General features: G+C 42.9%; 3 protein-coding genes across 4 annotated transcripts; 2 read left to right on the forward strand and 1 right to left on the reverse strand.

The window, feature by feature from the left end:
- Positions 1 to 3,911: 3,911 nt before the first annotated feature.
- LOC102709300 (syntaxin-52-like) lies at positions 3,912 to 8,027 on the forward strand. Of its 2 annotated transcripts, none has more exons than XM_015840217.2 (8): positions 3,912 to 4,018; positions 4,128 to 4,207; positions 5,661 to 5,877; positions 6,737 to 6,838; positions 7,006 to 7,109; positions 7,342 to 7,442; positions 7,521 to 7,565; positions 7,661 to 8,027. In XM_015840217.2, the coding sequence occupies exons 3-8, from the start codon at positions 5,663 to 5,665 to the stop codon at positions 7,790 to 7,792; spliced, it is 699 nt and encodes a 232-aa protein (XP_015695703.1). In that variant the 5' UTR covers positions 3,912 to 4,018; positions 4,128 to 4,207; positions 5,661 to 5,662; the 3' UTR covers positions 7,793 to 8,027. The 2 variants fall into 2 exon arrangements, with proteins under 2 accessions (XP_015695703.1, XP_006659260.1); XM_006659197.3 differs by having other exon boundaries at positions 3,913 to 4,018; positions 4,128 to 4,196.
- Positions 8,028 to 12,023: 3,996 nt separating this feature from the next.
- On the forward strand, positions 12,024 to 15,793 carry LOC102707514. The gene is made up of 4 exons (XM_015840331.2): positions 12,024 to 12,391; positions 13,060 to 13,109; positions 13,224 to 13,276; positions 14,736 to 15,793. The coding sequence occupies exons 1-4, from the start codon at positions 12,087 to 12,089 to the stop codon at positions 15,114 to 15,116; spliced, it is 789 nt and encodes a 262-aa protein (XP_015695817.2). The 5' UTR covers positions 12,024 to 12,086; the 3' UTR covers positions 15,117 to 15,793.
- A 3,755-nt stretch (positions 15,794 to 19,548) lies between these two features.
- Positions 19,549 to 20,749, reverse strand: LOC121055149 (zinc finger protein GIS3-like). The gene has a single exon (XM_040526751.1). It carries the CDS (start codon positions 20,747 to 20,749, stop codon positions 19,856 to 19,858), a length of 894 nt encoding a protein of 297 aa, XP_040382685.1. The 3' UTR covers positions 19,549 to 19,855.
- Positions 20,750 to 22,811: the final 2,062 nt, after the last annotated feature.

A 22,811-nucleotide genomic window follows, 5' to 3' on the forward strand; every position in this document is an offset into this window, starting at 1 on the left:
CCAGGGTTTCCCGTGAACCGGTCCTTAATTACCATGGGTGCGACTCTCAAAACCATACACCCACAGCCCACCATTATCAATATTTTAGTTGACATTAACCCGAACCGGGTAATGAATCATTATCTCAGCTATTCAGAACTAAGCATGATTAATTGTGATCCCATGAGTTTTTTGTTCTAAGCAGGGCTAAGCATTAACCTGGGCCTAACTCTAATCAACTTACCCCTGGTCCAGCAATGAATAGAGTCGGATAAACAACGGCATAATAATAAGGTTTACCCGAAAAGTAACATATAGTAAATACTTTAATTAAAATAGTGCATATTTGAATAAACAAAGTGGGGAATTTGCAATAATGGGTTCAATATGATCAAAGATGAGTGTCACTTGCCTTGCTCTGGTCCCTGGGGAACTTCGGCGACGATCTCGAAGTAAACCGGCTCTTCGGCGGGGTCCGAATCTAAGCGACAAAGCACAAAAATAAATAAAACAGGCACAAACTCTACTGAAACAGCAAAAGAAAGTATTTTTAATGGATTCTTGACAATTTTATGAATTTAATGAAATTTAAATGGACCTAAACGGAGACTAGATGAATTACTTATGAATTTTAGAAGTTTTCTGGGTTTTTAGCTAAACAGAAAAGTCCTAAATCAATTATTGCGCAATTAATGGGGCTGCTGATGTCAGCGAGGAGAGAGGAGGCTGACGGCTGATAGGTAGGGACCACCTGTCGATGAGAGAGAGGGGGAGGAGAGACTGACAGCTGGGTCCCACGGGAGAAGAGAGAGGAGAGAGGCGCGGGGTGACTAACAGGTGGGTCCTGCTCGTCAGCGAGAGGGGAGCAGAGAGGGGATGAGCGCGGCCGGTGGCGGGAGCTAGCGGCGGCGAGAGCGGCGACGCCCAGCGACGGCGCACGGCACGGCGACGACGGCGCGACGGCGACGACGGCGCGACGGCGCGACGACGACGACGACGACCGGCGACGGCGAACAACCGAGACGGCGGCGCACGCAGCGCAACCGAGCCAGGCGACGACAGCGGACTGGCGCGGCGACGGCGAGCGAGCGGCGGGCGCGGGCACGCACGAGCGCAGGTGACGGCGGCTAGACGACGGCCTCGCGAAGGCGACGACGACCGCAGCAGGCGACGCCTGGGAGGAGCTCCGCACCTGTCCGGCGACGGCGTGCGGCTCGGCCGCGGTCGGCCGGGAAGGAAGAGAGAGAGGGGAGGAGGATGGAGACTCTCACCAGCGGCGGCGACTGCGCGGACGAGTCGGCGAGATTGAGGCGAAGGTGGTGACGCGGGAAGGAGCGGAAGATCGACGGTGGCGGCGGAGATCGGTTGGCGACGGCGAGGAGGCCGGACGCGGCGGCGACCGGGCGGCGAAGGGATGCACGGCGCTGGGGAGACTCCCTGGCGGCGGAATCCACCGGTGGCGGCGAACGACGACAGCGCGGCGGCGACTCGGGCGGAGGCGAAAAGTGGGCAACGGCGCGCGGCGGCTCGGGATTTATAGGGTGGCGGCGCCGGCTAGGGCGGGGCGGAGGTTGGAGATCGAGTCGGGCGCGACGCGGTCTCGGCGGCGGCCGTTGCGGCGGCGGCGGTTGCGGCGGCGGCGCAGACTTGGACTCGGCGCGGCGCGGCGCGGGCTGGCGCGGAGGCGGGGTTTTGGTCGCTGACAGGTGGGCCCCACCTGTCAGTGGCGCGAGGGAGGAGGGAGGCGACGCGGACTCGCGGGCGAGTGCGGCGCGGCGAGCTGGGCCGGGGCAGCGGCCCAGGCGGGGTGCGCGCGGAGAGGGGGAAGCCGGAGCCGGTCGGCTGGGCCGGCCGAGGGGAAATGGGCCGGCTCGGCTGGGCCGACCTGGGAAGGAGGAGAGGAAAAAAAAACGAAAAAGAAAAGGAAGGGAGGAAAATTGGACTTCGTCCCAATTTGAGAAGGAAAGGAAAAAAAAAAGGAAAAAGGAGGGAAAAAGAAAAACCGCCGAGTTTTAAATTAATTTGTTTGATCAAATTTTATTCTTCTGCAATTTGAATTTAAATCCAGTTAGTCGATTGTTGTTTTAGGGGGATTTAATTGAGTTAAGTTCTTTTAGGGGGATTCTTCCTAAGTTAATTAAGCCGATTGTTGTTTACGAATTTCTTTTTACGATTTTAGGCTTAGGACAAAACTCCAGGCGTGACACAACATCAAAAGGTATATGACACGTAAATTAAGGTTTCTAAGGGGTTAATAAATTCTCAACACCGCATATGAATCGGCCATATCAAAATTAAGATTGAACTACAACATGAATCCTTACCACCATTCCCTCATTCACACCGTATCTTGCACCATATTTCTTAAGCCACGATTTCAACAAAAACTAGAATACAAATGATCAACCATTGATGAAATTAGAGTTTTCCAGGGAGTTTACCTTTCCAATCAATCCCTAACACATTGCCCATGAAACCCCTTCGATTTGGGAAGATTGGGAAATGGGAGGAGAGAGAGGTGGCTGTGGGGGATGAACCCTAAAAAATAGAAAGAAATGAAGAAGAAGAAAAGAGGCTAGGAGCACCCTCGAGCGGCCAGTAATAGAGCTCTGCGCCAGCTGCACTAGCACTGAGCTTGGCCACCTCACCGTGAGGTGCGTTGGCGCTGACATCCTTGCCACGTCGGTAGGGCGAATGACTCGGCCTCCACGCTAGTAGGGCTCAACGCCAACACATGTGGCGTGCTCAGGTACTACCTCAACACCGGAGCAAGGGGCGCTAACCAGGGTTTGCGTTACCACGGTTACCATCGCAGTAACCGCGGTAATTGCACCCTCCGCGGAGGCACGACTTCGGTAAGCCGCGGTAACCGAGTTTAAATTTGAGGAGAATTTAAAAATTTTGAGGAAATTTAATGAAAAATATATGTTGATATATAGTGTAGTTTTGTCAAAGATATTCATCAAAAAATTTATTTTTGGTGTAATTAAAAATCATAGACGAGAATTTCGGGAAACAAAATTAAAAAATAGCATATTGCAAATAATATTTCATAGGAAGATGGTTAAGAATATTTTGTTGTTAAGTCATTATTAATTTACACTAGACAATAGGGTACATAATGTTGAAATACAAATATATAACGATGGATATATGGAAAATATGTATGGAGAAAAAATATACGTGCACGTTAGTAATAATTGGTAATAGGTATAGTTGTGACGCAGTAATTAAAATGAAATTGTTGTTACTTGTTATTGGTATGAATTATTTGGTGAAGGTGATATGACAGTGTATGTTATTATATTGCAATATCAAGAATTTAGAAAAAGTAATGTGAAAATTTCTTGTTTTTCCTAAAACATGTTCTATTTTCCTATTTTTCCTATTTTTCCTACGTCACAACTCATAAATATAGTCACAAGATATTTTCCTATTTTTTATCTATTTTTTTAAGATTTTTAATTTTTTTTTGCATTTTGACATCACACCCACAGTTTTCTCACGATAACCACGGTTTCGGCTGCAAAAACCACGCGGGAAACCACGGTTTTCTTCATTTCAGTAAGAACTTACCGCGGTTACTGCGTAAAACCGCACGGTAACCACGTTTACCGCGTAGTGTTGAATTCAAATTTTTTGTTTTTAAATTCGTTGTGATTTTTACGATCAACTTGCGGGATCTATGGGAGCGCGGTGCCGCGGTTTTCGCGGAAAGACGGTAAGGGAACCTGGCGCTAACCGAGCTGCTTGATGTTTTTTACGTACTATTTTCAAAATAAGTTTTGCAAAAGGACGCATTTGTGAAAAAAAAAAAAAAAAGCAGACACGACCCATGCTCTCTACCTTACCTTGCAACGGCCCCACCACCCACCTAGTACCGCCCGGCGCGGCGGCCCAACACCCTCGACCACCAACGCCGCCGCCCGCCATCCCCCGCGCCGAAGCGTCTCCCGCCGGCCAGCCAGCCCGCGCACGTCCACGCCGCCGCTCCCCCCCGCATTCGTCGTCCCTGTCCCGTTCCCGTCAGTCAGGTCAGGTACGCGCACGCAACGGCCGGCTGCCCCGTTCTTTAGTAGGACTAGTTGTAAGTATTTCTCTCGATTTCTTTTTTAATTAACGAAGCCCTATCTCCTCCTCGCCCGCAGCGGCGTCAAAGACAGGGGGAAAAAGAACAAACGCGAGGAAGAGGAGGAGGAGGAGCCGACGCGTCCGAGGTGAGGCCCAGGTTCCGATCGATCTCCGGTTTCCCCCCGCTCTGCGCCGCGCAGATCGGCCTGGTTTTGTCCCCCCTGAATCCTTCTTTTCCCCCGTCGGGTTTCGTCCTGATCCGTGCCCCTTTTGTGCTGGGTTAGGGTTCTTTCTTAGGTCGTGTGGCCGGTGTTGGTTGGTCAGTGGTGCTTCGGTCGTGTGGATGGTCAGTGTGGCCGATCCGCGGTGGGAGGAAGAGGGGATATCGTTTTCTTTACTTGCTTGAGAAACCTAGCATTTCCGTCGGTAACTTGGTATTTTTGACGAATAGATACGTTAGGATTGCAAACTTCCTAACGTCTGGCTTTGCGATTTGTAGTTTTCCCTTTGCTACAGCCTACAGGCGATTCATTGCCGATCTTTGCACCTAATAAGTAGGACTTTGAAGTACAAAAACAATATCTTGGGACTAGTTGCAAGTCTCTCCAGAAGCAGAGAGAATTAGGGGCATTCAAATTTTAAAGAGCAAAGAAATAGTTTTAAAAAAATTCTTACAGAAAACCTCTAGCAATAAAGTCTCATGTTGCTTTATAAATGGTAACTTGGATGAGGTTTGTTGTTAATAAGAAGCTAGGTAAGAAATATATTAAGGTAGTTTACCATTTCCCAATTATAAACTGGTTGCTCCTATGTGCATCGCTGCATTTAGCCTGTTTATTCTTATGTCCATGGTTAAGATTGGACTATGTAAAACAGTGCAAACCTGTAGATTGCAGATGCAAATGAGATCCTGAAATGCCAATAGTTATCTTTTGCATAGATTAGTCATTTGGGCCTGACAGTGTGCTTCTTTGCTTGATTGTGCAAATGCAAAATTGTGTTGTTTTTTTTTTCTGATGTAGTCATTGGTAATCTAAGTCGCAGCTAGTTTCTTCCCCATCCATAGTCTTCTGTCAATACCTTCCACCATTAATGCTCATTTTGATCATACCTTATTTGCAGTTGTTTTGTGTACTAGCATATTGTCCATTCATTGCAATGGGATTTTAATTAAAGATAATTATCATTAACTTGTTATTACAATGTTGCCCGTTCATCTCTTCATTGCTGCATATACTTGTTATTGACATATTGGCCCTTTGGCCTCAGGGTCCTTTTTTTCATCCCACAAAAGTAGAGAGTCGGTGTGGGTGGTTGACATGTAGGTCCTTTGGTCCCAAACTGTCTTTTTTCCTTTTCAAGAAAATAGGGAGTTGGTGGCAGGGTGGTGGCAGATTCACCACCCACCACCACTCCTTTTTGAAGGAGTATAGATATGTGAATATATAGTAGAGATGTAATACAATAGTTTTACCATATGATATTTCATGATAATAGGTTATGACATCTCTTAGCTCTTCCTTACACGTACCTATCCTATTAGAGATTTATATTGTATCATCCTTTTGAGTGCTTGCATGATATTTATGCCAACATCTTGAATTAATCAGCAATGGCATCTTCTTCGGACCCATGGATGAAAGAGTACAATGAGGCATCCAGGCTTGCTGATGATATCAATTCCATGATTGCCGATAGAGGGTCTCTTCCACAATCAGGCCCTGAAATCATGCGGCACACATCAGCCATTCGGAGAAAAATAACTATTCTTGGGACTAGACTGGATAGCTTGGAAGCATTGTTGTCCAAGATACCTCCAAAGACACTGTATGTTCTGCTTCTACTACCTTTTCTTTATGTTACACTGAAGATAGGTCAAATTCTTGCAATGCTGGCATATTTTCTTACGCTAAAGGTTGACAGTTTATTGTGAAAGGTATGAAGAAACATGACAGTGCAATATTGGTGAATTTTTCACAAAACATTAGCCAACCTGTTTATACAATGCAACAATGTTAGAGTTAAATCTATCAACTATGCTTTAAGGATGCTGATGATGTCATCACTTGTTGATAACTGGTCTGTGGACTTTGATGCTTCTGGTTCACTACCTATGGGCTATGGGCCTATGGGGACTTAAGACTAGATTTAAAATGAAGTATTGTTCTTGTATGACTAGGTTTTGGGATGTTTTCTCTGTGTATTGCTGAATCGACCTTGTTTACTATAGAGTCATAAGAGCTTGTGTTGGAAACCTTTAGAGCACGAAATTGACTTTTCTAGACATGTTATAAGATGAAACTATTTTGCATAAGTTAGGATTACTGTGCATGTTGCTCCAGTTTGGAAGAAAGCGAATGCCAGTATAACAGAAGATTGCACCTTATCTATCCTTATGTCAGTTGTGAGGACATGATTTTCATACTTATGAGAAAAATCTGGTGAAACTCTGTAAGCTAATCACTTTGATAGTTTGTGTTGTAGAGTAGATACTGATGCGCTGGTAGACAATAGCTTGTGCTGTCAAACAAGTTAGCATTTGTTTAACTTAAGTTATATTCTACTAATGCAATAAACTGCACATTTCAACACAAACAGATCGTTTATTATTTATGTCTCATATGATATGAGTGATGGTAATTAACTGCCAAAAGTTCTAACTTTTCCTTATTTTAAATTTATGCAGCACTGACAAGGAGTTGCACAAGCGTCAGGACACACTTTCCAATTTGAAATCTAAAGCAAAACAGATGGCTACAAGTTTCAACATGTCAAACTTTGCCAACAGGTGTGCTCTTGGTATCAGTAATGAGCTTAGTTTGGAATAACCATGTACCTGTTCATTTGCAGAAGTATCAGTGTTTTATTTCATCTAGATATGTTCATGTACAGTTATTATTGGCAAACTTCGTTTCTAATCATCATGCCAAATGTGCACTTATGCAACCAACGTAGGGAGGATTTACTTGGTCAGAGTAAGAAGGCAGCTGACGATATGAGTAGAGTTGCTGGTTTGGATAACCAAGGAATTGTTGGTCTTCAGAGGCAAACTATGAAAGGTACCGAATATTTAATTTAACATTATTCCTCTAGTATTTTTTGTTTCCATATAGAGGGACCTTGCAGATAATGGAGTTGAAACAAAATGTGGCAAAATGTTGCTGCACGAGGCCATATTTCTTTACAGAACATGCATTTTGTATTTGTAGGAGCATGTAGTATTATTTTAATCCCATGAACAATAGCAATATGCATGGTCTCTAATTCTTTGGCATATTTAACAACATGCAGAACAAGATGAGGGTCTTGAAAAGCTGGAAGAGACAGTCCTGAGCACAAAACATATTGCATTGGCAGTCAATGAAGAACTTACCCTGCATACTAGATTGATCGTTAGTACCCCTACTAGAGCTGTATGCATGTGTTTTTGTAAAACTAGATGGTAATTGCTTTATATCCACCTATTGCAGGATGACTTGGAAGATCATGTTGATGTTACAAACTCACGTCTTCAGGTTAGTCTTTTATTCTTCTTCGCTGTTGTAATTGCTTGCTATGAATTGTTTCATGCTCACAAAAATTAAACTTTGAACAAATTTGTTTCATTCAGCGTGTGCAAAAGAGGCTTGCAATTTTGAACAAGCGCACTAAAGGTGGCTGCTCATGCATGTGCCTGCTGCTCTCTGTCGTGGCAATAGTGATTCTCGCGGTTATCGTGTGGCTTCTTATCAGGTATCTGTAAAAGGGAACTTTGATGTTTGCTCAACACATCGCTTCTGTGCTACTTATCAAAATGTGCAGAGTTCTAAATATATACCATGGTTTTCGTCTCGACTTTCTTCTCCTGGTTGGAATGGTTTCGTCAATGTATGTAAATCATATGAGGCCCTGGCATGTATGCCCAACAATGTCAGACTACCACTCACGTGGAATTTGTTGGCTTGGAATGAGAAGTATATATGTTTTATGTGTGAAGATATGACCACTATAGCACTCAATCCACTCAATCCTCAATCCTTGGAAGTGCATTTGGAAAGTGTGTGTGATCAGATATGATCTCCCTTTCCGGTTGGTTGCTGCCGGTATGTACTAGCTCGTCTGGCGATGGTCTGGGATTTTGCTTATATTTGATAATTGATAGGAATACTCATCTGCAGCATGTTCTTGCTTGTGCTCACTGATTCCTTGAGTTCACGGGTCAGACATGCACCTATGTTGGAAACTGATGTAAAACAAATAGGCACACAGATATGAGAGCCTGAAACTGAAATCTAGTGCCTGTAAAAATAGAAGCACAGGAGTCCAGCAAATCAACGTACCGTTGCAGAATTAATCATACGCCTACTGTTTGTAAGCACATGAGTCCAGATCTCGCTCAACTACTATTATTCATAGGGAAAAAAATGAGGGAGCCGCCAGCAGCGGCGCCTAAAAAGTCCGAGCGGCAGCGACAGCCACAGCAGCCCCTCTAATACAGGGTGATTAGTGAGGTGCTTAGCAATATAATTAAACTAAGCACCATTAAGCTGAGCTCTTAAGCATAGTGTTTAGCTTAATTAAGTTATTAAGCACCTCACTAAGCACTCTGTATTGGAGGTGCTCCAAAACGACGGCTGCTTGTGCTCCACCGCTTCCATGGTAAACTGCTGTCAATATCTGAAAAAAATAGTTGATTGCCAAAAAACACTATTACAATCGATATTTTAGTCTTGTCTAAATTTATTTATCAATAAATATATGTAATTTATATATGTGTCTAAATTTATTAGTATACATATGAATATGAATATAGTTAATAATAGACGTGAAATGAAGAGAGAAAGAGGAAGTAGTTGTTAAGCTCAATGGTATTATTGGCCCCGTCACTGTCAGTATGGGAGGAGCAACGATGATGACGCCCTGGCCAGGCTCGGTTTCGACGCATGGAGAAAAGAAAAGGGAAACAGCAGAAATCTTATCGGATTCATTGGTAACGACGACACCTCTTAGACGAATGTAGTAGGGGAGGGGCCAAGGGGGAACATAGAATCTAACTAGTGCGAGTGTACTCTATAAATTTGACTGAAGTTATATTGATCGACCATCCGATTTAACACGGAACTGTCTGATCCCCACGTGACCTTACTCTATTAAAAATATACTACTAGTCCATGAAGTAAATTGGAACCGCCTATACTTTATTAAGTTTACTATTATGACTAAGAAGTAATTTAATGAAATCTAAAAGTAATTTAGATATATTATAAAGTAAATTATATTTTTCAGAAAAATATAATCATGTGAGATCTTGTTATAAAGATTTAATTGTTATGAACATAATAGTGTACTCGGATCATAAAATGGATAGATAATTTAAGAGAAATTTTCATAAGAAGAAAAAAATACATGCACTTTTAGGTGTACTAGTAGCAACTAGATATGAGACTGAGGTAGCTGTTTATGACATTACACGCAACAATCTCATTGTAGACACGTCCGCACGAGATGGTGTAGTTCTATTTTAGGTAAACGGACTTATCGCATCTAACACACTACTGAGCACTATATAGTGGCGTCCTATTAAAAACACGTGCCTCACTATCCTCTTAGTTTTGGTTGGAAGAACAAGGAATCATAGTAAATCGGTAGACCCGCCTATTATAGATGTTTCGAAAATATACAACTCTATATCTCAACACTATGTTGGAGTGTTGTTTTTAAAAAACCTCTCATAGGGCGCCATATCTGACATGGCATGCGATCTTTGGCCACCGTTGGCTGCAATGCCTAGCTTTTTGTAGGTGGGCCTCCTTGTCACCCTTCCATAGGGCGATTTTTCTCTAGCCAAGAAGTTGCCCGCAAAATGGTTATGCCTAGTCGTGTGAGGTGGAATGGGGGTGTGGTAGTTTGTAGGTGGTTCCTCTTTCGGCTCCCCTATAGGGTGATTTATGGCCTGCCAAGGAGTTGCATGCAAAAGTCACATCGTAGTAATTAGTCATTGGAACAAATAACTAAAGGTTCTGACACATAAATAGTTGGATGGTTTCTCCTTGAGCAAAGAGTCGAGACACCCTCTTTTAGGGTTCAACCTAGGGGAGTTAGTTGTGAGAGAGTAGGAGCAGAGATCAATGAGAAGCGAGAAGTGCCTTAAGGGAGATAGGGAAACAAGCAAACAAGTATTTACAAACTGAGACCTAACCTTTACAAACTTCTTCTTGGCTGACCATACACACCTCGGTAGCTAAATGAGTGGCGCCTAGCCGTCTAGGTGTTCTCAACCACCAAGAGTTAGGGTTGACGATTTTTCCCATGGGGCGACCGAGGCCCCGTCCCTACGGGGATGGAGACAGGGAGACGTTATACCGTGGGGAACCCGCGGGGACCTAAGGGAGGTAAGTTAGACTTTTAAATGTAAGGCCCAAAAGACAGCCCAATAAAATTCTAACCTAACCCTACCCACCATTTCTCTCTCCCTCACACCGTTCATGACCAGGTGCGATGTGACGGCAGGGCTGCCGCACGACCGAGGGGTGGTCGAGTGTGGCGGGGGTGGCTAGGCAGCGATGAGTCCCCCTATCTCTTTTTGCATGGTTCCTCTGGAGCCTCAGGGCCCCGTCCAAGTCTGAGGATCCATCGAGGTCAGGGTCAGGAAGAATTTTGCCCCATTTTTTATTCGAGGGCCGGGATCGAGATGAAGTAAGGTCAGGGCCGGGGTCGTTCTTTCCTAACCCGGTATCGATCCGCCCCGTTGCTAACCCAAGCTTCACATGTGTGTCTCACGACATTCATCCTCCTAGACTAGGGCCAGCTGCGACGACCCCCTGGTGAGGACCGTCCAGTTGGCTGGGCCCTCATTGCTGAGGGCCTTTTGGTCCTCGAAGTCATCATGGCCAACGAAACCAGACGACCCCCTGGTGAGGACCGTCCAGTTGGCTGGACCCTCATCGCTGAGGACCTTTTGGCCCTCGAAGTCATTATGGCCAACGAAACTAGGAGGGGTACCTCAAGGCCCGCCAGGGGCTTGCACTTGTAGAGGCCGAGTTGGAATGGTGGGTCGATGCCTTGAAGGCCATCCAGCGCGCTGTCCAAGCTTCCGCCCAGGGTGGCATACGACATATCCTTGGAATTGTTAAATCACATTGTCGATTTCAACCCCGTTCATGGCAATAACAAATGTTCCATGTATGCAATCTAAAAGAATTAGGAAATATAGTTAAACAAGTAAAACGAATTGACAAACAAGTAAAAAAATTGACATGGTAGAAAGGAAAATGACAACAATGTTTCAGATAAGATGGGATACTTACAACTAGCTGAAAATGAAAAATAATTGGGAAGAACATATCATGTGATTTTGAGAAATAAATTTCAATTGGACATGGTCAGAGATAACACAGATAAACCGATAGGATCCATTCCGATCGATAACGATCCTTGTTGGTTAATTAGCTGTTACATCCATCTCAAAATGTAACTAATTTTTAAGTTACTTAACCGGGGTGAAAGTTAAGCATAAAAGAATAGTAACAGATGAATGAATATGAGATGGTACCCGAGGTAAAATAAGAAAAAATTTAAATATGAAGCGATGGATGAGACAAATATTTTATGGCTAAAACCTCTTATATTTTGGTAAAAGATTTAAGGTCCTGTTTAGTTTTTTAAAATTTTTTCTAAAAACATCACATTAAATCTTTGACACATAAATAAAATGTTAAATATACATAAATATAAAACTAATTACATAGTTATGGGGGAAATCGCGAGACGAATCTTTTGAGCCTAATTATTATATGATTAGCCATAAGTGCTACAGTAACTAACATGTTCTGATGATAGATTAATTAGACTTAAAAGATTCGTGTCGCGGTTTTAAACGGAATCTAAAATTTATTTCTAAGTACACTATGTTTAATACTTTAAATATATGATCACAAGTATCGATATATGTGATGTTTTTGCAAAATCAGCCTGAATAGATGAAATACTTTCAGATTCGAAATGCCCAAAGCCCAGGTGCAGACTGCAGTCCAGTTCTGCTCCGCCGCATCCCGGCGATGCTTCCGGCGGCGCAGAGGCCCCTCCGCCGCATCCCCCTCGCGCGCCTCCTCTCCTCCGCCTCCGGACAAGGCGGCCCTCCCGCCGACGCCGCGCGCCTCCGGAGCCGCCCCTTCTCCTCCTCCTCCGCCTCCGGAGAAGGTGGCCCTCCGGCCGTCTCCCCCGCCGAGTCCGCGGTGAGGGAGGAGGAGTTGAGGAGGGCGGCGTACAAACAGGTAGCGGGCTTGAGATGGGATAGCAACGACGACTTCTTCAGGGCATTGGATATAATGAGAAGCGTGCCACCCAAGCGCAAGGAATTCGGGTGAGCGTCCCCCATCTTCTCCTAGGTTTGATTTTAGCACGGGCCGACGGGCGCTCAATTTGGAAACGAGATGAGATGGTTGTTATTTGGGGGGCAAAGTGGTCTATCGATCTCAGATCAGTATCCCATGTTGTTGCAAACATTTCACCTTGCTTTGCTAGTCATGATGCAAATGTTGGAACATTTCCAGGAAGCGCTGGTAGAATTGTAGTAAACATTGTTTCTGTAGAAGTGAATAGCGGATATTGATCATGCTGTCATGCTTTGTGCAAGGTTATTGCTATTTTGTTTACATTCATCTGTAACCAAGAAACATGACAAATTTTAATAATCTTGTTCAGTGCTCTGTTGTCTCCATGTTTTATGTTCTTTGGGGTTAACTTGTTACTCCCTGGTAAATCTGTAAAGAGATAAAAAAAAACATGGCAAACAGATTCAATTTAATATGAACACTCATTCAGTATCTATTGTATTTCTTTTTCAAAAATAATATCTACTATATTCTCATGAGTCATGACACTCCCCGCGAACATGTCTATGTAACTTGGAATGCCTTTCCAAAATTGAAGATCATGCTACCTGTAGTATATACATGCGTTGAAGGTTTCGATTCATTACAGACTCCTATGGCATACTTCACTTATTCAATATTTCCTTTTCTTTTTCAGCCTTGACTTCCACCTGGTGCAACTCTTCTTTGTGTGCTTGCCTTCGCTAGGTTTGTTTTGTTAAAATCACCTTAGTTTATGACATGTTATTTGGAATGTATAATTTGAATTGTGAAATTTCGGTAATTCTCTTGTGACAATATTTGTTTTGTTCTCGTGCACAGCTGTTTATTTGGTTGCTCTGTATGCACGAAGTGAGATGAAAAGGATGGATGCGGTAATATACTATGCTTACCTCATGCACCATTTTATTTTGAGTAGAAGATCCAAATTGAATAATTTGACTATTAACATGAAATGCGCAGAAGTCTCAGTTTCCAATATCTTGTTAAATATTGAAACATTGTGCTTTAACTTATTTCAAAGATGACTATGGTTTGGTACTTAACTGACATACTTTATTTTTTAAATGCTATAACTGTGTTTAGTGAAAAAACATAACTTGTGTAACATTAATTCTTGCCAAAATGATCTCAGGAAAAATCATTAAACCTGCCAACCTGAGTCCTTGGGTATTTGGGTTATCTGTGGTTTCAACACCAGTTTTTATCTAGGTTTTTTATAGAGTTGTGATCTAAATTGAACACTGGAGCTTGTCACAGCATCTTAAATGATTAATCGGCGCATTTTAGGCGTCCAAAATATTTATGTGATTAGCAACCAATTTGTAGCACCCATCAGGACTTGTTGTAGAGAGAATGATAAGTATGTGTCATCAGGCTATGACTAGTAACTTTTCATTTACTAACTAAATACCTGTGCAAAATAAATTATATGTGTCCTAATATTGCTTGAACCAAATTAATTGTAAAGTTTTGGGGACAATTTCGTCCCTGTAGATGTCTTTGCATAACAAACTTGTATTTTAGAGATAAAATAAGACATAATCATATGTAAAAGGATAATTTTGTAATATTAAAGCACATGGAGTAGTCGGTAGAAAGATATTTTGTATAATAGATTTGGGGGTGACAGATTCACTGCCAGTGCCGCCATCATCACATTCTTTTAAAATGAGTATATATGTATTATTCTGAACATTTTAATTGGGAAGCTGCAACTAGATGCTCTATTTTGGACTATGTTTCCTTAAAGTATCTACACATTTTTTTTTTTTTGCGTTCCAGTTGTTTTTCTTCACCATAGTAGTATATGCAACAATGCATTTGTCTCATGATTGTTAGCATTTCTTAGTACTGAACTCTGGTGGAGTATAGATACACTCATTGGTACTTGGATAGTGATTATTGATAAATTCAACTCTTGAGGTTGCACGTTTGCTTTTAGACTTGCATTGTATTGAATATTGAAATACTTGATGTGATGGTAGAAAAATATTAATCCCTCCCTGGAGCACATGCCTTTTTGGATATTGACATTGCCTTTTAAAAAAAAGAAATCAATTTTGACCACTTCTGCTGTACTGTCATGTCTTTTAACTCTTTATGAAACCTGATAATATGTTTGACTGCATTTGTGTCCATACTAACATATATGACTGAAGGGAGTATAGCCGAAGACATTAGTTATTACTTAGTATCAATGTGTAGTTCAAAAGAAAAAAAAATCTGTTTTCAGATGGTCCATTTCACTGTATGTTATTTTTACACTTGTGATATTCTTATGATAAGGCATGCTCACTAAACACATATTTATTGAATAATATGATGCTTCAGGAAGCAGAAGAGAAAAGAAGAAAGCGTGAGAAACAGGAGAAAGAAAAACAGATTGAAGCCGATTCTATCAAGGATGATACTGATTCAAAGCTGTCAGAAGTTTTAGTCAGGTTAGATACACTGGAGGGGGTTGTTAATGAGATTGTGGATGACAAAAGGAAAGGTTCTGCCCATGGTTCTTCCAACAAGGAAGAAGCTATAAAAAAAGGTGAGGCATTATCTCCTGATAGAATTTCTGATTCAAAAAGCAATGCAAGTGATGGTCAGGTAGTGCCAATCAAGAGTAAGGACATCAACGGTGCTACAAACGCTTCACCAAATTCTGCGCAACAGAACCCTACAAGGAATGGAGACAGGCCATCTTCTGTGCCCAAGGTTTGACAAATCCTGCTGTTTTTGACACTTGCAGTGATACATGGAATGCATTGTACGCATCAGTTGAATAGTTCTTTGTTGACCAATGAGCAAGCAAGAGCATCCGCAGTAATAGGTTCAGTTGCATGACACCATTTGCCAACAATCTGGGACTCTCCTGGAATGGCGTTGCATGCGAATACCTGTCTCTATAGTCCCTACGGCAGAGTAGATGCAGTTTATAGAGCCTTGCACTCTTATGGTCAGTTTTGTAGGAGCAGAACACAAATGGTGGATGAGCAGCGTAGCTGGCTGCTCAGCTTTGGTGACTTGAAACCCCCCCTATTCTGTGTCTAAACATATACTCAGTTTTACAATGCAAGAATTTCTAGCTTTGTCTAGATTTATATGGATGCTAATGGATCTAGACATATATATAAATTAGATAAATTCATTAATTGATGAATTTATACAATGCAATACTGAACGGAGGCGGGCAGTAGCACTTTTGATCCACCTTACAAAAACATGGCACAATGAAATTTACATCTGTGAGGTCTGTAGGTGACGGGTGTAACTCAGGATTCGAATTGTACCGATACCAACACCTCTGCTGTGCTGGTATATTTGACAAGTTTATCTCACTCTGTAACCAAACAGTAACCCTTCCAAGTTTGTAATATCAAGAAGACAGATATTGTTTCCCTCTTTGATGCCAGCGGCTTCAACCGTTGAATCGCCTTGCCTCAATTTGCAACAGCTGGTTTCCTACCGATGAAATGACTATCGTTAACAGTCTTGACCAATGGTCTCCTAGCTGGGTGACTCTGATTTTGAAACTTCAAGGAATAGTTGGACATTAATAAAGTTTTTAGTAGTAGCAAAGCCCGTAACATTTCACAGGCGATTAGGATTTAGGAACCTCCATGAGTTTCACAATCCAGCACTCTGAAGACCCTCACGAGTTTCAATCTTTTTTCAATATATTTTCCTTAGGGGTGGGAAAAAATAGCTTATGGCTTAGATCGGCTTAAACCTGTAGTCATTATGATTTGAACCGAGTTAAGCTTTTAAGTTCATAAGCTAAATGTATAGAATGCCGTCGTATCTTTTAATTATTAACTTAGTGATTAGCACTTTAAGGTCATTCACAACCCTCCGTGTGTCATCTCGTTTCTATAGCATTAATACATTGCCACATAAGATTTTTATATGGCAAGGGAGTTAATGAGAAGAGAGAAAAAAAAGATGAAGATCATTTCTCATGCAAGAAATCATCAATAGACAAGAACGAAGAATTTAACAAGGTGATAGTTGGATAAAAGGAGAGAGAAGAGAGATAATTGGATGAGAATTTAACCTGAAGATACCATCTATTAACTACATAGTTTTACACATAGTGTCTATATAACATGATAAGTATGAAAACTACTTAATAGTTTCTAGGTCGTTAATGGTCTAATTACTTTCAGACTATTTGTATTAAGTGAGTTCTAGTATACTACTTAGTGTTTATTATTAGGAAAAATTTGCTATAAGGTATCGAAAAAACGTGTAATTAGTCGGTGGAAACCGTAAAATCAAGAATTTGCTGCAGGGCACCACAAAAGTACGGTAATTAGCTATAGGGTACTCTAGCCAATTTTATATTACTTTTGGAGTCAAAAATTCTAAAAATAACGAGATTGCCCTCGGTGGCCAACCCGTTATGTCGACTGGTCCAGTCGAACCAGATCCAGTTGGTCTTGGCACCGCACCATATCCAAACCTTAGCCTACAGGGCGAGTGAGCAGGCGACGACGGCAGCGACCCAGCGGCGACGAGAGCGCATAATGGATTGGCCACCGAGGATAATCTCGTCATTTTTAAATTTTTTGACTCCGAAAATAATAAAAAATGGCTAGAGTACCCGGTAGCTAATTACCACATTTTTGTGGTGTCCTATAATAAATTCGTGATCTTACGGTGTCTACTGGCTAATTACATGTTTTTACGATGCAAGCAAATTTTGTCTTATTATTATGTTAACATACAATAAATCAATAGGTTTAAATTGTAAAAGTGATTTAAATAAGATAAAGAGCGTTTGCGCGGCTAACCAGCTAACTTGCAAAGCTGATCCTAAAAGAGCCGAGTTGGTTCATATCGACTCCTAGTATAGGATGATAATAATGTAAAAATGCATAGAATTGATACCACTATAAAACGAAATTTTTTTTATTAAATAAACCTTTTTAGCATGTAATTTTATTACTAAACCACCGAGTAAAAATTTTCTAAAACTGAACCTTTTGGCCACACCAGTGCTGGTGGCGTGCCAAAATAACGCTGCCATGCAGCTTGAACGACGTGTCATGGCTTGCCAGTCTTGTTACATTAATGTCCGTGACGTGACAAGACAATATTGCCATGTCACTGACAATGGCATAGTCAAAAAGTTCATGCGGTGGAAATATTTTTCTCGAAGGTTTAGTAATAAAATTATTTGTTAAAAAGGTTTAAAAAATAAAAAAATTTCCTATAAAACATCATTGATACTATGGCTAATAAATTAGGAGAGCCTTTTTTTGTTGGGCATGCAACATTTAAAATCAAGGGTTAATTAGATCCATGCCATTATAAATTTTTCAGTTTTAAAATATGCCATTATAATTCGACTAATTGTAAAGATGCCACTATAATTTTAGAACTATTTCAGATATACCATTTTTAGACCAAATTGCCCTTGCACATGCTAAGAAGGGGGCATTAAATAGCAGATGGACAATATGGTCTATTTTTTTTAAAAAAAATACACCGATATAGAGTGACATATTTCTAATAGTTTTGAATTATAATGGCATCTTTACCATTAGTCAAATTGTAATGGTATATGGATTTAATTAACCCTAAAATGAAACATGACACTACATGTTGGCATTTGTTTCTCAAGAGCTACATAGTAAGCCTGATCAAGCCTGGGCCATCGTAACCATGCATTAGGCCAGGCCTGTGCCTACATATTAAATACTGAAATAGCCTAAAAAGCCCAAGACAATCTGGGAGTCAGGCTAGGTCCGAACTCTGTTTTCTCGTAAATTGTTGGGCTCAGGCATGGGTTTTTTAGTTGAGCTTTTTCCAGGCCTAAGCCGAAGCCTTGTTCGATCTAGGGTTTGAACATATCTACTACAACAGCCAGTCATATTTTTCTTGCTATTCACTTGAGATGCTCTTAAACTACAGATATATGACCAACATTTGTCATTTCAAAACATGTATCTTTTGACCTCGGTGATTAGAAACTTACAACCTACCTATATCTTGAACCGTTTGGTCACAATCCAATGGCCCACACTATATCCATATGTGATATATATTCATCAACCCCTCTCCCATTGACCTAGATCTGGCTTTCATGATCACCATTCCCCTCCCTGACCCTACCCTACATATTGCCGATCATTCACATCGCCGGCATGGTGTGACTTCGGCGATACCCACAGATGAACCCCTCCTCCGCCACACGTCCTTGCTCATTCTCCGGCCCCTCTACTGCCATATTTCTCATCTTCCGTATCTACCACCACCAGATATATGTTACCGTTGCCTCCCAATCAATTCTTGCCGTTGGAGAGTTGCCATAGTTTTATCAAGCCCTTGGTGCTGCCGGAAAAGGAGACCGGTGCACTAATCTTGAAGCTAATCAGATGGTTCAAAATATCATCCCTATGTTTTTGCTTTTGCTTATGTTTATATGACAAGATTTGAATTTTCAATCTTAAATTTGGAGTTGATTTTGTGGTTTTTTCATTGAAGTTTATTTTTCAGTATTTGACTTTTAGATCAATAAAAATTCTCATGATTAACATCTGGGATCTGGACAGCATAAATGTTAATTTGTCCAGTTTGGCAACAGCTAGCTTAACGGCATGGTGAAGATCAGGATACATATATACATGGAAAGTTGAATTTACACATAATTAAGGTGTGTATATTACTGTGTAGCTAATTAATAACGGCAACATTTCAGGGCTTATATTTGGTGCGACATAATTGTGATCAAGATATTATTGATTCCGAGATATGTTGGGAATATCCTACTTGACATATGTCCCTGGCCTCAAGTGGAATGTTTTAATTTTTAAGATCTTTAAATGACTTATTCGTAACTGACCAGCATTCCAAATATGTTTTTTAGAAATTCCAATAAAAATGATTAACATAAGAAAAAATTTCACCACTGACACATATTACCATGCTTTTGTTCCATTGTAATGAATTCTTTTCGAATCATTGACCACATAATCTCCTATGATTCACTCTGACTTACATAGTAGTACCAATCTTATTTTATCAGTGATGGCATCCAAAGTGAAACCGAATATTTCATAAAAACAATTGAAACTCAATATCAAATTAAAAAAAAAGAAGGGAACAACTGCATTCTGATACATAACAACAAAGATAGACTTCTGATCAGTTCATCGAAGAACAATCGAAAAAAATTAAAGACAGAACCATAATTTTCCAATGGGGGAAATTGAGCCAGCATAGATACATGCATGCATATGGAAATAATTAACCCAATGAAGCCTTTGCACTACACACCACCTCTACCAAACCAAATTGCAAGCCCCCCTAATCATGTGACCATATGCATGCATGAATGAATAAAACTCCTAATTAACCAGAATTAGACGATGAAAAATTAAGCATTTTTAGCTTCTAACAACAGGATCAGATTAAAGGCTGCAGTAATGATGAAGAAATGGAAACCCTAGTGACACCTAGAGCTTGAGAGTCAGGTCTATCTTGCTGCTTGAGATCTCCTCCTGCTTCTTGGCCTCTGCAGCCACGTTGTGATCGCCGGTGGTGGTGGCGGTGGCGGCGGTGCTATGGACCGTGCCGCCGGCGCTCCCTTCGGCCCACCGGAGCCCGGCCGCCGTCGTGGTGGGGAAGGGCGAGACGGGGCCGCCCCTGGAGGACGACGAGCCGGCGCCGTAGCCGAAGGCGTCGCCCGCGTACGCCGGGTGTTCGGCGGCGGCGTGCCGGCCGGCGATCCCCCCGAGGGACGGCGGCTGGGCGCTCCAGCCGTGGTGCACGGCGCCGTAGAACGGCGACGCCGCCGCGGCGGGGGCGGAGCCGCGGCCGCCGAGGAACGGCGCCCTGCCGCCGCCGGCGGGGTACGGCCAGAGGGAGCGGAAGCGGAGGTGGTGCGGCACGAACGGGTCGCCGAACGCGTACAGGCCCCGGCCGGCCGCCGCGGCCGCCGCGACGGCGGCGCCGCGCTTGGCGAGGGAGCGCTCCCGCTTGTGCGCGTTCTGGTGGCCGCCCAGCGCCTGCGACGTGTAGAACTTGCGCTGGCAGTAGTTGCACCTGAACAGCCGGCGCCGGACCTCGCCGCCGCCACCGGCCACCGCCGACGCCGCAGCAGCCCTCTCCCCCACGGAGGGCGGCGCCACCTCGCTCACCATCACGGCAGCGGCGGCCTTCCCCTTCTCCATACCCTCCGCTCGGAGGGCACCAAGCAGGTCGAGCTCCATCGCCGCCGCCTCCACCTTATAGGCCTCACCCTCGCCCTCACCCTCCTCCCCACCACCACCACCACCACCACCTATGGCACCCTCAACCTTAACCGCCACGTCCATGGACACGGTCTGCGAACTGGAAGCAGCATCCATGGCTGGCTACCTAGCTAGCTACACACAACTCCGATCCGCCTTGCTGTTAGATGAGATCGATGGATCCCTACTTATACAAATCGATCGAAGGAGATCAGCGGAGAGGAATGGAAGTAAACTTGCCGAGAAAACCAAAAGAAGATATGGCGTGATCACAGGAGGTAGCGTTTAATGTGGCAGAGATCAGATATATACTCCGTATATCACACAGGCCTATTAATGTGCATGCATTAATCTTCTTCTTGTGATCACTCTGCTTATTAGTAGCCAAACAATATGTAATCTCCAGGGTTTCCCCTTTCTCACTGTATACAATCTTGGCTCTATCTCTATCCTTAAACTGTCACTAAAGCCTGGTTCCATGCATAGCAACAGTGAATGGTTTCCTTGCTTGGACAGATTGGTGTCTCTACTGACTACTGTCTAGTGCTAGCTGCATGCATGATGCCAATCCAAATAAAACTCTGGTGTCTATCTTTTTGTTGTTTGAAAAATGGTGTTTTGTAGCCGTGTCGGCAGGAAAAGGGGTCTCCCACTATGCTGGGAACTGCCTTTGTTTTTAATATACGATGTTGTCGGCTTTAAGGATAACGTTATTTGATTGTTCATCTTATATAAAAATTTTAGTGTAAATAATATAAAAAAGATTAGTAACGCTTAATGTATCTCTAATGATAAGAACACGTCAAAAAATGAATGACACTTAAATAGTTTCTTAATAAGATAGATGCTCTAATATTATATTAAAAGTAAACCACGTCATGTATTAAAATATGTATAGTACAGTGAATTGAAGTCATTATGCATAAAAAAATGGAATGTTTTTTTCTGTTGCAAACGTTCTGGTCAAATAGTGTGTGTTTGTCTTTAATTTATTGCTACACATTTTGTTAAGAAAAATGAAAAACTTTGTATTCGAACAATGAATTTTCTACTTATAGATGATAGTTAGCAACCAGAAATGCAGAAGCTTTCCTTAGCCAGCAAAAAAAAATAATTTACTTTGGTTTCAACAAACTTTTAGACGAAAAATGTAAGATTCTCTGTTCAAATTATATATGCAAATCCAGCTCAAAATTCAAGAAAATCCAAACGAATTCTAAAATGTGAAACTTGCTTAAACTAACTACAAAGTTTCTATACAAGACTGCATGCACATTGGTGCGTGTTGAATGCCAACCCACTTCAAACGGCAAGCAAACGCCACTAATTACGCTCCACGTCTCTGAACATTGGTTCCCACAGCACATGAAAGCGTGTCCGCTGGATCGATCAAAAGAAGGAAAGCCAGGAGCACAACGCCTCTGCTCGATCGAATTGGGAATATACCGTCGGGTCTCAGTACCGCGCCATCGTTCCCACGGGGATAAAATTTCTCTGTCCCCGTCCCCGTCAATTGCAATGGGGCTATGTTTTAATCCATCCACTGATTACCGCGAGAAAAATTCCCTGTGGTTTCCATCGGCCCCGTGTTACGCTGGAGAGGCGGTGCTGACGAGCCGCGGGCAGGAGGGTGTCGCGCTGGCATGTTCGTGTGTCAGGAGCAGTGGAGGGGCTGGCGCAAGTTGGCCGACATTGGCGCGGAGGCCGAAGGAGAGGGGCGGCGCATGTCGACGGGGCGACGGTGGAGCAGCTAGACGCTCGGGCGGATGTCGACGGAGAGGCGAGGCACTGGCGTGTAGAGCAACCAGAGGGGCGGCGCGTCGGCGCGGGCAGAGCGGTAGTGCGTCCGCTGGTGGAGGGGCGATGCGTCGGTGCAGGCAGACGGTCGGCGTGTCAGCATGGGCGAATGGGCAGCGTGTCGATGGGCGCGGTATAGGTCTAGGGTTTTGCTTTATATACCATGGTTATTGGGCTTAATTTTTTGGGCCAAAATATATATAAAGTCTATATTGGGTCCCTGGACAGTGCAAATGGGTCACCGCGGGAAACGGGGACGGGGATACCCCTTAGAGCCCTTTGGGTACCAAGATTTCTGACATCTTAGCCTCCTAGTTTTAAATTCTCGAATCGAATCAATTCAAATGCCCCAACTTATGTGGGGTGAAAATTTGTCAAGTTG

This window comes from Oryza brachyantha, chromosome 8, assembly GCF_000231095.2.
Source record: "Oryza brachyantha chromosome 8, ObraRS2, whole genome shotgun sequence".
Classification (NCBI taxonomy): Eukaryota; Viridiplantae; Streptophyta; class Magnoliopsida; order Poales; family Poaceae; genus Oryza; species Oryza brachyantha.

Coding starts and splice junctions, on each gene's coding strand:
- LOC102709300 (XM_015840217.2), top strand. CDS start 5,663: ATGGCATCTTCTTCGGACCCATGGATGAAAGAGTACAATGAGGCATCC. Junction 6,839..7,005: donor ATGTCAAACTTTGCCAACAG/GTGTGCTCTTGG, acceptor CAACCAACGTAG/GGAGGATTTACTTGGTCAGA. Junction 7,566..7,660: donor TTACAAACTCACGTCTTCAG/GTTAGTCTTTTA, acceptor TGTTTCATTCAG/CGTGTGCAAAAGAGGCTTGC.
- LOC121055149 (XM_040526751.1), bottom strand. CDS start 20,749: ATGGATGCTGCTTCCAGTTCGCAGACCGTGTCCATGGACGTGGCGGTT.
- LOC102707514 (XM_015840331.2), top strand. CDS start 12,087: ATGCTTCCGGCGGCGCAGAGGCCCCTCCGCCGCATCCCCCTCGCGCGC. Junction 12,392..13,059: donor CCCAAGCGCAAGGAATTCGG/GTGAGCGTCCCC, acceptor TTTCTTTTTCAG/CCTTGACTTCCACCTGGTGC. Junction 13,277..14,735: donor AGATGAAAAGGATGGATGCG/GTAATATACTAT, acceptor ATGATGCTTCAG/GAAGCAGAAGAGAAAAGAAG.